Source organism: Lactuca serriola, chromosome 5, assembly GCF_051521515.1.
Source record: "Lactuca serriola cultivar US96UC23 chromosome 5, Lser_US96UC23_V15, whole genome shotgun sequence".
NCBI classification, from domain to species: domain Eukaryota; kingdom Viridiplantae; phylum Streptophyta; class Magnoliopsida; order Asterales; family Asteraceae; genus Lactuca; species Lactuca serriola.
In genome coordinates this window covers 116,538,841-116,553,556 of record NC_136412.1, presented here as the reverse complement: position 1 = coordinate 116,553,556, position 14,716 = coordinate 116,538,841, and the positions used below count along the sequence as shown (strand labels likewise).

The 14,716-nt window shown below is 27.5% G+C and overlaps 2 protein-coding genes across 4 annotated transcripts; one reads left to right on the top strand and one right to left on the bottom strand.

Annotated features, from left to right (window-relative positions):
• Positions 1-5,203: 5,203 nt before the first annotated feature.
• On the bottom strand, positions 5,204-12,727 carry LOC145052875 (uncharacterized). Of its 3 annotated transcripts, none has more exons than XM_079000790.1 (8): positions 12,565-12,727; positions 12,084-12,210; positions 11,851-11,997; positions 11,680-11,753; positions 10,754-11,129; positions 7,485-7,863; positions 6,894-6,971; positions 5,204-5,505 (listed from the first exon to the last, which is right to left on the bottom strand). In XM_079000790.1, the coding sequence occupies exons 5-8, from the start codon at positions 11,098-11,100 to the stop codon at positions 5,449-5,451; spliced, it is 861 nt and encodes a 286-aa protein (XP_078856916.1). In that variant the 5' UTR covers positions 11,101-11,129; positions 11,680-11,753; positions 11,851-11,997; positions 12,084-12,210; positions 12,565-12,727; the 3' UTR covers positions 5,204-5,448. The 3 variants fall into 3 exon arrangements, with proteins under 3 accessions (XP_078856916.1, XP_078856918.1, XP_078856917.1); XM_079000792.1 differs by having other exon boundaries at positions 10,754-11,106; XM_079000791.1 differs by having other exon boundaries at positions 12,084-12,327; positions 12,565-12,690.
• A 551-nt stretch (positions 12,728-13,278) lies between these two features.
• Positions 13,279-13,905, top strand: LOC145049758 (uncharacterized). Its single transcript, XM_078998120.1, has one exon. The coding sequence runs from the start codon at positions 13,279-13,281 to the stop codon at positions 13,903-13,905; it is 627 nt and encodes a 208-aa protein (XP_078854246.1).
• Positions 13,906-14,716: the final 811 nt, after the last annotated feature.

The window sequence follows — 14,716 nt, the reverse complement described above, 5'->3', positions numbered from 1 at the left end:
AATAACATTAAGCATATATATTATATTTAACTTTAAGAAAATAAACGGTTGACATTATACAGTTATAATAGATATATATATATATATATATATATATATATATATATATATATATATAAAATCATATAATTCAAAATAATCAATATGTTATATAAATTTAGTATACGAATTATTATATCAAATTTAACAACAACGTTATTGTTATATTTAAAAAAAAAACATATATTTGTAAATATTTCAACTATACTATCTATATACTTATAAATGAAACATTTTTCCTTTCACCACATTCATTTAAAACTCCCATACATTTTTCCTTTCACCACATTCATTTGAAACTCCCACGATATTTCAGTTTCTTTCTAATAATGATTATAAGTTGGTTAATAAGATTAAATAAATATCAAACGTAAAGTGTAATCATATATAAACTAAATTTCAATATTAAAAGAAATATATTTACTTCTACTTATAAAGTTATGTTATTTAATTTTTAACATATTATACTTAATTTATTAGTTTTAATATATTGTTGGATGTAAACCTTTATCATTTCAAAGCTACAACTTTTGAACAATTTGTATAAAATACTTAAATTATAAATTTAAATATTGCATTTCACGATCAACTTAAATATAAATTTTAGTTTAATTTAAACAACCCAAATAATATTTTGAAAATAGATAAAAGTGATAAATTGTAGTGTCTTTCTAATAATGATTAAATGTTGGTTAATAAGGTTAAATGAATATATCAAACTTAAAGTGTAATTATAAATAAACTAAATTTCAATATTAAAATAATATCTTTACTTATACTTATAAAGTTATATCTTTAACTTTTAATATATTATACTTAATTTATTAGATTTAATAACTTGTATGTAATCTATTATCAGTTTAAAGCTACAACTTTTGAACAATTTAGACAAAATACTTAAAATTATTAATTTAAATATAACTCAATGAATATTGTCAACTTAAATATAAATTTCAGTTCCACTTAAAAAACTCAATGAATATTTTGTGAATAGTTAAAAGTGATAAATTATAGTGCTAAATGCAAAAACTAAATTATAATCTCAATTTAACTAAAATATTTCCTAAATATATATTTTTATAATCGTTAAAAGTTTTCAAATAAGTAGCTTAAAATAACTTATAATAAAAATAGTTAAAAATAAATCTATATAAATGATTATATTGTTACTTTGAAAATCAAAAAACAATGTTTAATGTTTTAAATAGTTATAATGATAGAAATTAAAACGTTAAGCAAATAAATTTTAAAAATTAGTTAACAATAAAGACAACTATAAATAACATCAAACCATATATTATATTTATTTTTATTCATGAGTAACTCACGGGTAGAAGTCATTCAAACGGTTGAGATTATGCACTTATAATAGATGTATATATTATCATATGATTCAAAATAATCAATAAATTATATCAATTTAGTATACGAATTATTATATCATATTTAATAACAGCGTTATTGTTATATTTAATAAAATTCACATTCATTTGAAACTCTCATGCATTTTTCCTTTCACCACATTCATTTGAAACTCGAATGACTTTTCAATTTCTTTCTAATAATAATTAGAAGTTAGTTAATAAGGTTAAATAAATATCAAACCTAAAGTGTAATCATATATAAACTAAATTTCAATATTAAAATAATATCTTTACTTCTACTTATTAAGTTATGTTTTTTAACTTTTAACATATTATACTTAATTTATTAGTTTTAATATATTTTTGAATGCAAACCATTATCATTTTAAAAATACAACTTTTGAACAATTTTTATAAAATACTTAAATTATTAATTTAAATATAACATTACAGGGTCAACTTAAATATAAATTTTAGTTTAAATTAAACATCCCAAAAAATATTTTGTAAATAGTTAAAATGATCAATTGTAGAGTCTTTCTAATAATGATTATAAGTTGGTTAATAAGATTAAATAAATATTAAACCTAAACTGTAATCATAAATAAACTATATTTCAATTTTAAAATAATATATTTACTTCTGCTTATAAAGTTATGTCTTTAACTTTTAACATATTATACTTAATTTATTAGATTTACAATGTTATTGCATGTAAACCATTATCAGTTTAAAGCTACAACTTTTGAACAATTTGGACAAAATACTTAATCTGTTACTTTAAATATAATATTACAGTGTCAACTTAAATATAAATTTCAGTTCCACATAAAAAACCAAAGAATATTCTATAAATAGTTAAAAGTGATAAGTTGTATTGATAAATGCAAAAACTAAATTGTAATCTCAGTTTAACTAAAACATTTCCTAAAGATATTTTTATAATCGTTAAAAGTTTTCAAATAAGTAACTTAAAATAACTTACAATAACAATAATTAAAAATAACTTTGTATAAATGGTTATATTGTGACCTTTAAAATCAAAAAACAATGTTTGATATTTTAAATAATTATAATGATAGAAATTAAAACATTATAAATTAAAAAAAATTAATTAACAATAACAACAACTATAAATAAAATTAAACCATATATTATATTTAATTTTATTAATATCTAACTTGCGGATAGAAGTCACATAAACGATTAAGATTATGCAGTTATAATATATATATATATATATATATATATATATATATATATATATATATATATATCCCTATTATAACAAATGAATATGTTTATTTTTCTATTGACAAGTGTCATACTATTAAAACTCCTCATTAATATTATATGTCACCTTTAATGCCACTTGTCAACTTATTAATTATCAATTTCAAATTTCAAATTTTAAATTTCTCACTATAATTATATTAAATTAATAATTGATTTTCCATTTTAAATTTCAATTTTTAAATTTTTTCACTATAATTATACTAAATTAATAACATTAGATTAACAAATAAAATAAAATTAATACAAATTATAAGGTGATATAACTTAATATATTTATTTAAATCAACGATTATAATTTTATATAACTAAATTTTTTTGTCTTAAGTAATAATTTATTTAAAATAATTAATTAATAATTTTGATTTTTCAATATGAAAGTTTAATTAATTTTATAATCGTGGTTCTCACAGGTTATAAACTAGTATATATCAATATAATTAAAAATAATCAATATAGTATACGAATTATTATATTAAATTTAAGAACAACGTTATTGTTATATTAAAAAAAACATATATAACCACATTGGATAAAACTCTCATACATTTTTTCTTTAAAAGCTACAACTTTTGAACAGTTTGGATAAAATACTTAAATTGTTAATTTAAAACATTACATGATCAACTTAAATATAAATTTTAGTGTCACTTAGAAAACCCAAAGAATATTTTGTGAATAATTAAAAGTGATAAATTATAATGCTAAATGAAAAAACTAATCGTAATCTCAATTTTTTACTAAAATATTTCCTAAAGATATTTTTATAATCATTAAAAGTTTTCAAATAAGTAGCTTAAAATAACTTACAATAACAATAGTTAAAAATAACTGTATATAAATGATTATATTGTTACCTTTAAATACGAAAAACAATGTTTGATTTTCAAATAATTTCAATGATATAAATTAAAACGTAAAAAAAATAAATTTTAAAAATTCATTAAGATTAACATCTATAACTAACATTAAACCATATATTATATTTAATTTTTTTTAATGAGTAACACGCAGGTAATGGTCATTCAAACGATTAAGATTATGCAGTTATAATAGATGTATATATCAAGTTTAAAAACAACATTATTGTTATATTTCAAAAAACACATATTTGTAAAGATTTCAACTATATAGGTGTTTCTGCGTAACACGCATAAATTCACCTAGTATGTATATATATATATATATATATATATATATATATATATATATATATATATATATATATATATATATATATATATATATATGAAACATTTTCCTTGATTATTATGCCTTTGAAACTCCCTAATTTAATTAATATCATTCAAAGGACTTTTTAATAATGATTATTAATTGATTCTTTAATATAAAAATAAGATGAACAACATCAAACATAACAAGGCCAAAGTATTTTTAATGATGATTATTAATTGGTTCTTTAATAATAATTATCATATTTTGCAACGATTGAGGACCTCAAAAGAAGAAAAGACTTTTTTTATGTATATTGCTTTTCATATATTCGGGATACACAAATTTTGGATAAAATAACACAATTTTGCTCAAGAGTGGAGAAGCATGAGTTCTCCATAAACCCCGAGTTTATTCATTTTCAACACATGAACGTAAATTCTATGAGATTAAACCTTGAGAGATCGGATGATTGTGTCACAAGAAGTTTCATGTTCCCCCCAACTCAAAGATAAACGACCTCAAACTGAAAGTCAAAGCAATGACCGCAAAATATGGAAAACCCATCATGAACCCTACTCGTGTCGAAGTTTTGACTTGGCTTCTTTTCAAGTGTATAGTGAGAGCACCAATGAAAAATAACCAAGGCTCTTTCAAACCCACCGATGTTGGTCATATATTTTTCCTGACGCATGGAGATTCTTACATAGAACGAAATATCAAAACTTAGGAAGTAAAAGATACAATTTCAAATTTCAAACCATAAGAAATATCAAACCCACCGATGTTGGTCATATATTTTGCATTACCCATGGAAATTCTTACAAAGAACAAAATATCAAAACTTAGGAAGCAAAAGACGCAATTTCAAATTTCAAACCATAATAAATATCAAACCTACCGATGTTGGTCGAATATTTTGCCTTACCCATGGAGATTCTTACAAAGAATGAAATATCAAAACTTAGGAAGCAAAAGATGCAATTTCAAATCTCAAACCATAAGAAATATCAAAATTGTCGTTGGTATTCTGTTGGATATTGATATAAAAGAACAACTAAGGAAATATGTTGGCGTTTATACCATTCCTCGTTTCTTTAGATGAAGTATGGTCAACTTGAGTAAAAATCACAGTCTTCAGAAAAGTACCAAATTTTGATATATTAATTAAAAATGACGAGATATTGGCTAAATCCGTAAAACTAGTCACGAAGGGTTATTCCGAAGTTTTAGCCGGTAATCTGTCATTTTTTGTAAGTAAAATTTAATTTGAGATTAAAACGTAAACTAATAAAAAAATTGATATTATTACGTAATGAGTTTGCGAGCATAAATACGTTTGGTATGATTTGTTTGTTTTTTTTTAATATAAGATGGGATCGATTAACACATTTGTTTCCTTTGGGGATAATAAAATAAAGGATTACCTCAAGGAGAAAATTGATGAAAATACTAAATACAAGCTCAATGTTTCTCCTCCTATTCTCTCAGTCTCACCTGCCCTGGCTAAAACAAACAAATGGATGTGGAATATTTTACTTAATCAAACCACTTGTAAATACACCATTTCACCGCTTCTTTATTCAGACTCCGACTCCATAGTCATACTCCCCATCGCCTTTAGTCCTCTCGGTCTCTGTTCCTCCAAATCCAATATAAACCATCAAACACTTTTCTTCCTTGTTCTTTTCACAATATATATATATATATATATATATATATATATATATATATATATATATATATATACTAGGTGTGAGACCCGTGTATTACACGGGTTCATAAAAAATCTTTAATATAAAATTATAAGTATTACATATTTTTTGAAGTAATAATTTTACATAAATACAAAGAATATAATAAATTAAGTAAGTAATAAAGGTTGTAGAGCATTTATTATAAAATTTTATAGAATGATCTACTTTACATATATAAATCTCATTAAAATGTGGATTTTAAATTTAAGAAAAATGAAAAATTTAAGAAAATAACAAGTGGAAATGAAATAATTCAAAAACTCTTAGAAAATGACATGTGTCAAATTCAATGAGAACATGACATTTGGCAAAATTGATTTTCATTTATTAGGTTACTAGTTGTAAGACCCGTATAATATACGGGTTGATTAAAACAAAATGTTAAGTACGATTGATTAAATAAAAATTTTATTTGAATTTGAAATTGAAATAAGTGAAAATTATGAGAAAAAAACATGCAAAGAATAAATTAATTAAAATTATGAGTTTAGTGTGTATTAAATGGGTTATTTATAAGAAAATATTAAACATAAAGGTTTAAACTGTAAATTTATTTGGAATTAAATTTAAAATTTAAAATTTAAATTTTAAAATTTAAAAATTAATAGTCATTATGGTAGGTTTAATTTATGGAAAGTAAATTAATGATATATTGAAAAATGAAAATTAAAATAATGACAAGTGGAAAATAAATATATTTCAAATTATGACAAAATGACATGTGGCTAATCTTATGAGAGAAGGACATCTGGCAAAGTCATTTTCATTTATTAGAGTATATATATATATATATATATATATATATATATATATATATATATATATATATAAACTCTAAAAATCATAAAAATACATAAAAAAAAATACTTAGAGATCACAAATCTTTTTTTCTTTTGACTTTATATTCTTAAAAACCGCATCTTTTTTTATAAATTCGCTGAAGAAAAAATAAAAAATCATTTTTTTTAATTTTAATTTTATTTAATTTTTGGTTTTCTTTTTCAAAAAAAAATTCAGCAAAATTATATAAAAAGTTACGATTTTTAAGAATATAAAGTCAAAAAAAAGATTTGTGATCTCTTAACTATTTTTTTTATGTATTTTTATGATTTTTAGGGTTTTTTTAAGGGTTTATATATATATATATATATATATATATATATATATATATATATATATATATATATATATATATATATATGGTTTATCGTTCCTTTTAAATAATAATGTCGAATGGTTTGACATGAACGCAGTAAATGCTATATACCTTCTTTGTAATCTTTTTCTCTCTCACTTCGTAACGTTCCAGGGTGAGATCGCACAGCCATCCACCGGGACTTACCAACTATTCAAGCGCACACACAAAAAAAAAAAAAAAAAAAAAAAAAAAAAAAAAAAAAAAAAAAAACGGTCATCGTCTTGTAATTGTGTGGACTTTGGATTGGTCCAATGTCATCATCATCTTACTTTTTACACATTAACCTTTTTTATTTTTTTTCATTTATTACTTTTCTTACGTGATAATAATTAACTTTTAATATAGAAATATAGTTCGATTCCCTTAAATTTACACAATTCTTTTATATATATATATATATATATATATATATATATATATATATATATATATATATATATATATATATATATATATATATATATATATATAAGAGATGCAAATGCAATGACACAAATTGTGATCACAAACAATGAAGTTGGTCAACAATTTATGATTTTTATATGCAAATCGTTGTCAAAAGTAATAATTATCATACTAGTATTTTTTTAATTATTATTAAAAGATTTAAAGAAATGAAAAAAAGAGAAAGGGAGTTTAGAGAGAGAGAGAGAGGCATACGTTGATGGTGCGTTGGATGAACTTGGCCCGTTTCTTGGGTCTCTGAGGAAGTTTAGAGCCTTTAATCGCCAAGAAATCTTCTTCTTTCTCCTTATTCGTCAATCCGATCACAAATTTTGGGGGCCAGACAATCGGAACCGCCTCACTCCCTGGCGATGTCCCTCCTTTCTTCATATCAAGTGCCGTCTCCGACGACCCCGATCCACCACCACCACTACCACCGCCGTTATTATTGTTCTTCCCATTATGGTGGTGGTTGGCGTTGGCGTTTGTGTTATGTGTACTTCTCTTATCCTGCACACCCCCTCCTCTATCCGGTGAACAAACCCCCCTACCGCCGTTGCCCTGTCCCTTCATACCAATTGAACTCTCAGAATTCCTACAATTTGTTTTTAAAAAACAAATCACGTTTATTCACAACTTTTATAAATTATACATTTCAAAAAGTAATATTGTTATATTAATTTAAAAAAAAAAAAAACAACACAAAGACAAGAAAAGGTGTAAATTACAAGAATACCCTGTAGATGTCGTGGATCAGCGAAGAAAATCGAGGAAATCGGAGGGTTGTTATGGGAAAAAGATGAGTGGAGGTGTTTGAACGTTTGATTTATGGGTCAGGCCTTAAAAAGAGGGGGTTGTTTTTTTTTAATTTTGATATTATATTTATTCTTTTCTGTTTTTTTTTTCTGCCATGGTTGGAGAGAGAGATCTTTGATAACATGCGCTGCGGCGCAGGGAAGAAAGAATAATGGATACAAATAATAATAATAATAAGATAGTATTGAAAAAGAAGAAAGAAAAAGGTGGCGTTGTTTTTTTGGCAAGTTGAAGCCGTAGGATCATATGGGTTGTCTTGTTTTCTAAAAGGACACGTGTTAGAATCTTAAAGGTGTTGTCAGTAGAATGAGTGGGGAGCCGTTGATGAGTGGGATCGGAGGGTGGAAAATTAGGTGATGATTGGGAGAGTGGAGATGGGTTGCGACACACGTGGTTGGATGGATAACTTCTCCTGATTGCTGTTTTCTCCTCCCTCACACAGTCATATTTGCAAAAAGGGACCATCGTCCATGTGTAAAGCGGTAAAGCCAAGCCAATTTAATGTAAAATCACACCCTATAATAATCACTCCTTTCTGCTAAAACAATTTTTTTTAAAAAACATAATATAAAAAAGCCAAACAAAAGTATAAAACTGTTATACACATATTAATTATATAAAAAACTATTTTTTTTTATAAAAATTAATTAGAAAAAACAAAGTCCTAAAACAATGTATAGAAAATTGTAGAAAAAATATAGAAGAACAATTAAACCTTAATTGAAAAAAGAACGTTGTGTATTAATTTCAGAAAATATATTTTAAAATATGTATGAATCAAAGTTGTAAAATACAGTTGATGAAAGTATAGACAAATTTCTTAAAATATTTAGATGTTATGTCAAAACCGCAAGGAAAGTAAAAAAGAATTATTGTACTACAATCTATAAATGTAAAAAGGAAGGATGCCGGAAGACGGGTCAAGATCCGGGATAAAAGAACATGCCACAATCAATTTGATAAGTAAAAGATAATTATTTTGATAATTAAAAGATAATTATTGGTTAAATATCCAAAATAAACCAACAATACATATAATCTGAAAAAAGTATATATAAATCAATATCATTTAATTTATGTAATGACTTTTGGGAAAAATAAATAAATTTGTATGAATTGAACTACTCTAGTGGATAAAATAATATGACTAGTAAGAAAAAGTTTATTCCTTTTGAATGGAAAGAACATGTCTGAATTTTCAAATAAAATACAATCAACTGTAAGAATAATATTATATGTTAGAGAATAAATTAAAATATCTTTGAGAACAATTAAATAGAAGCTTTATACAAACAAAACAAACTTATCGGTGTGCATGCGTTAGGCATTCAACCTTTACAAACAAAAAAACTATTTTTATAACAAACTTAAAACTTTTAGGTCAAAATTAAACTTGCCGATAAAGGATAAATACATAAATAATAATAATAATAATAATAATAATAATAATAATAATAATAAAGTTATATATATATATATATATATATATATATATATATATATATATATATATATATATTAAAGGAAAAGAAAGAAATAGTTTGGCGACCCATTCACATTGTGCCCTCTTACTTCCGTCATGCTCCCACACAGACCCCCATCCACTTTCACAATTGACAAACAAAATACCATTTTTTTTCATATATTTCACAGCCGGAGTTTTAAATTTATAGACCTAAAAAATTAGAAGACTCATATAACAAGAATTAAAAAGAATATATAAAAAAAGTATCCTTTATACCAAATCCAGGAAAAAAAAACTATTGAAAGAATTAATTTTTTCATTAAATAAATAATTAAGATATAGTTTTTGTTCTAAACAACCGTGGTTTCTTTTGATAAAAACTTCTCTTTGTTTAAAAATCGTAGGTCTTTCAAATATATATATATATATATATGTTTGTTTGCAAACAGTATGATGTATAAAGATTCATTTGATCAATAAATCTATTAATCTTATTTTATTCGATAAAACTATAAATATTTGTAAAACTTTCTCAATTTTTCAGCTTTAACCAAAAGAAAAGACACTACCGGCATTACTGCTAAATTTACGATACATATTTTAAAAACCGGCATCGCTATCGAGGTGAAGTAACGTCTAAATTGACACGTAAAAAGCAAATCCCATGATTTTTTTTAGATTTTCTTTTCCACAAAAACATAAAGTAAATATTTTCTTGTAGTAATTGAATATTCTATACATTGAAATATATTCTGGTAAGCTAATTTAATGGTTACAGTATGTACACCTAATCTAACTTCACTACCAGTGCAAACAAAATTATTTGATATTAGTTATTAAGGTGGGTGCTACTTTTATATAAATATAAATATATTATGAAATTCAATATTTTCAATTATCAAATATTGTTCGGCCATCAATTACTTACAATACGCAAAATATTAAAAAAAAATTGATTGGGAATTTTTTTTGATAAACCAAGAGGAAAAGATATTTGAAATTAATGAAAACATTGTGAAATATTTTATCAGGAAAGAAAAAAAGAATTTTGACCCTCAACGTTAGAGGGTTAGATTCAATTTTGTTTTATCATACATTCATCAAGAATTAAATTTCATATAAATATAAAATAAATAACATGCCTTCCCTTGAATTATGCAGATTATTGAATTAGATACGTGCACAATACAAATGTAAAAATTACCTGAGAACCCGATGCGCCGGTGAAGAGGATCGTTGCCGGAGATTAATGTAACCGTTCCCGTTACTAACGGCGTTAGTAGTAACGGTTTCCTTGTTTTGATGATTTGGTGACCTAACAACACGCCGATCAACTCGGGCTGTGATGGATCGTTGACCCACCGGCGGTGTACCGGAAGCCGCCGATTCTTTGTCCTTTGTTTGTTGTTGCTGTTGAACCTTCATACAACGCAATCGTTTCCGATTCCCCCACTGCAATACGAAGTCTGAAGCCGAGGACGACGTCGTTGTGGTGTTGTTATTAGTAGAAGCCTGAGATCTGTCTCTGCTATTTGAGTTATTCTTCTCCATTTTTCCCTTTATTAATAAATAATACACACCTGTTACGTTACCAATTAACTAACCATGGTTAGCTTACTTTTAACCACTTCCACACTTTTTCCCGTAACCATAGTTAGACAAAGTTAGACAATCGAAAGGAAAATGATGAGACTGAGTTTTCAAATTTGGATGAAGAAATTTACCAAATTTTGATCCAACCGTCGATCGCAATTCACAATTGACAGATAAAAGTATTTTTGTGTTCTTAAAACGGGGTGTCTGTATGAAGATCTAGGTTTCTGCTAAATTGAATTTCACAATGGAAAACTTTTTTTGATTCAACAAATCATTGGGGATTTGAAGTGTCAAAATCTCCGAATTCCTTTTAATTTCGGAAGAACAAGAAGAAAGAGTCGATGAGATCAAAGAATGATACACTCTGAATTCAGTTCCTTTGGTTTGAAACGTAAATACTTGGGAAATGGATGAATCAAATCCCAATAAAGAGTTGAAGGATTAGGACATTAAATTCTGAATTGTGACAAAAAATGAGATCCCTGAAGGAAATTCGACGATGAAAGGCTTTATGTTGGTGTTGATTAGAATTACCTTTAAAGCTTTAATTTGCGGTGCCTCTCTTGTATCTCAAAAATTAGAAATCAACAAAAAGTAGAACCCAGAAACTGCAAAAAAGAAGTGCACAGCAATAAAGGATTCGTCAGCAGAAATTGTGATCGGAGAGAATAGCAAAAAAATCAGAACGAGTAACTTGATATTTACTTTGTTCTCCATCTTCAGAGACTTGGATTGGATTTAACGGTTTTAGACACCGCAAGCAATTCTCAGAGATTTAAGGCTATGATGAGCATTTCACAGCTAAGAACATCTTCAAATTCGATCTTGAGATCAGATTTTTCTCGAATCAACCTATCAATTTCAAGAAACATCACCATTGATTCATCGAACAAGAGAATCATCGACAGAAAACAATGTGAAATTTCTGTAACACAAACCTCCAGACTTGCAATATCTCCGATTCTCCTCTCGATTTCAAATCCAGAAGAGTAAAAAGCTCAAGAAAATAAACACGCAGCTCAAAGCTGCATCCACTTTAAAAAATCCTTTGCTCATATAATCTATCTGCAAATCAAAAAATCAAGGAAAAATCAGATAAATCTTCCGATTAATACCTAGAAATATCGAATTATAGAATCGATGTCAAGTTTGTTGATCTCTAAAGTCTTAATTCGAATCCTTCTGAAATTTCAACCATCCATAATCTTGTGAGAATTCAAAACAAAATCATACGAAAATAAAATAAAATTCATTAACAGGATCAATTGCATCTACGAAAATTCATGAAATGAGCTTTGTTATTAACTAAAACACACCAAACCAATCTCCAATCTGAAATTATACAATCTAGTTGAGCTGCGGATCTTTCGAATTAAACAAAAAAGAAAAGAAATGCAACAACTTCAACATTTCACTCACCGAAATCCCAATGGAAATTTGTGTACAATTTCCGATTTACGAAACAAATAGTGAAGGAAAAACTCCCCAGAGAGAAGAAGAAGAAGAGGAAGAGGGTGTTGTTATGAATACGACATGTTTTTTCTCTCTCATTTGGAACCCTTTTTTATAGCAGTCTCCATGTTCAGGTTTATCGATCGCACTCGGAACAGAGGAGGGAAGCCATCTAGGGCCGTTGATTTAGCATCCAACGGTCCGGATGGCATCGCATACGCATTCAGCAGTTACGTACGGTGTAAAAGTTTACCTTGCTTTGCCCCTGCCTAACCACACACACATGGTTAATTTGTTTCGCTATTACGCCGTTAATAAACTTGACGGAATCTTTGGTTGTCGTTTCGCAAATAATTGCAACATTTCATATACATAAGGGTAAATTACACGAATGGTCCCTATGGTTTAGGGTAACTTATGCGTTTGGTCCCTAACATATGGTTCTAACTCGGAAGGTCCCTACTGTTTGTTTTTGTTACACGCTTGGTCCTTGTCTTACATAAAAAGTCTATTTTCCCTTATTTTTTTAATTTATATAAATAAATATACCCTCAACCCAACCCCCTCACTTTATCTTACCTACCCTACCCTTTTTTCTCTATTATCACACTATAAATACCACAACATCCAACCATTTTTTAACTCATACCTTCTTACTCTCACCAAAAAATATTAATCAAAATGTCATCATCTTCATCATCCGATTCGACGGCTCTACAAGATACTAAATTTATCGGTTCCGTCATGGCGAAAACGGTTGCATACTTTCAAAATCGACTAGGTGAAACATCACGTGCACGATCTAAACCAAGAAAGTCGCGGTTGCGTAGAAATCGCAAAGCCGAACACGATCGTCTTATAGAAGATTACTTTGCAGATGACGTCATTTATGTTGTAAAGTTTCGATGTCGGTTCCGGATGAGGAAGGAACTATTCTTACGTATTGATGGCGATTTGGAAGACCACTTTCCATATTTCCAATGGAAAATGGATGCGAGACAGATAAAAGGTTTCTCTCCAATTCAAAAACGCACGACTGCAATTCGTCAGTTAGCATACGACATGAGCGCAGACAGATGGAATGAGTATTTTAGGATGTCAGAGCGTATCGTGCGGGAGTATGTGTACAAGTTCTGCAAAACAATCTATTTGGTTTATGGACAACGATATTTGCGCAAACCAACTATGAACGATATTCACCAATTGTACACGGTGTATGAAGGCAAACATGGATTCCCTAGAATGCTTGGTAGTATCAATTACATGCATTGGACCTGGTCATTATGCCCCAATGCATGGTGTGGTTAGTACATGAGAGGCGGCCACAAAGATCCGACGATCGTTCTAGAGGCTATCGCATCACATGATCTTTGGATATGGCATGCATTCTTTGGTCCAGCTGGTGCAAACAATGACAACAATGTGCTAGATCAGTCGCCGATATTCAACGATATCTACCTTGGAAAGTCGCACGATGTACCTTTTCAAGCAAATGGGGTAGCATATAAGCATGGATACTATCTTTCTGATGGTATATATATCCTCCATTGTCTGTTTTTGTGAAATCGTTTACATGTCCTAACGACCCGAAAAGAAAAAAGTTTAAAAAGGCGCAAGAGTCAGCTAAGAAGGATGTGGAGCGAACATTTGGTGTTCTTAAGAGACGTTGGCAAGTACTAGCAGTCGGGGCAAGGTCATATGAAGTGAAAAGGCTGCAACACGTAATGTATCCATGTATCATATTGCATAATATGATTCTTAAAGACGAAGGAAGAGCGATATGACGGTACAACGAAAATGAAGTTTTGCTAAATGTCGAAGGAATAACCGTTGGTACACAAGAGTATATGGCAAATAGAAGAGAAGTACACAATCGCGACATTCATCACGCCTTTCGTGCTGATTTGGTGGAACACATTTATAGTGCTCATATTCAATCGCCGATAGAGTATTGTCACGGTGATTTGTTTGACGAATCAGACGAGGATTCTGATATGTTCGTCGAGAGCGAAGATTCTGATGACGAGAGTGACGTTCAGGAGAATGATGAAGACGACGCGGTCGATGACGAGGACGATGATTCCGAGTGATGTATTTTGTTTTTTTTTTTAATTAGATT

Excerpts from the sequence above, each read along its gene's own strand:
- LOC145052875 (XM_079000790.1), bottom strand. The coding sequence starts at position 11,100 with ATGGAGAAGAATAACTCAAATAGCAGAGACAGATCTCAGGCTTCTACT. Across the intron at positions 7,864-10,753 it reads CCGGCGCATCGGGTTCTCAG|GAATTCTGAGAGTTCAATTG; the intron begins GTAATTTTTACA and ends AACAAATTGTAG. Across the intron at positions 5,506-6,893 it reads AGAAAAAGATTACAAAGAAG|AGACCGAGAGGACTAAAGGC; the intron begins GTATATAGCATT and ends TTGGAGGAACAG.
- LOC145049758 (XM_078998120.1), top strand. The coding sequence starts at position 13,279 with ATGTCATCATCTTCATCATCCGATTCGACGGCTCTACAAGATACTAAA.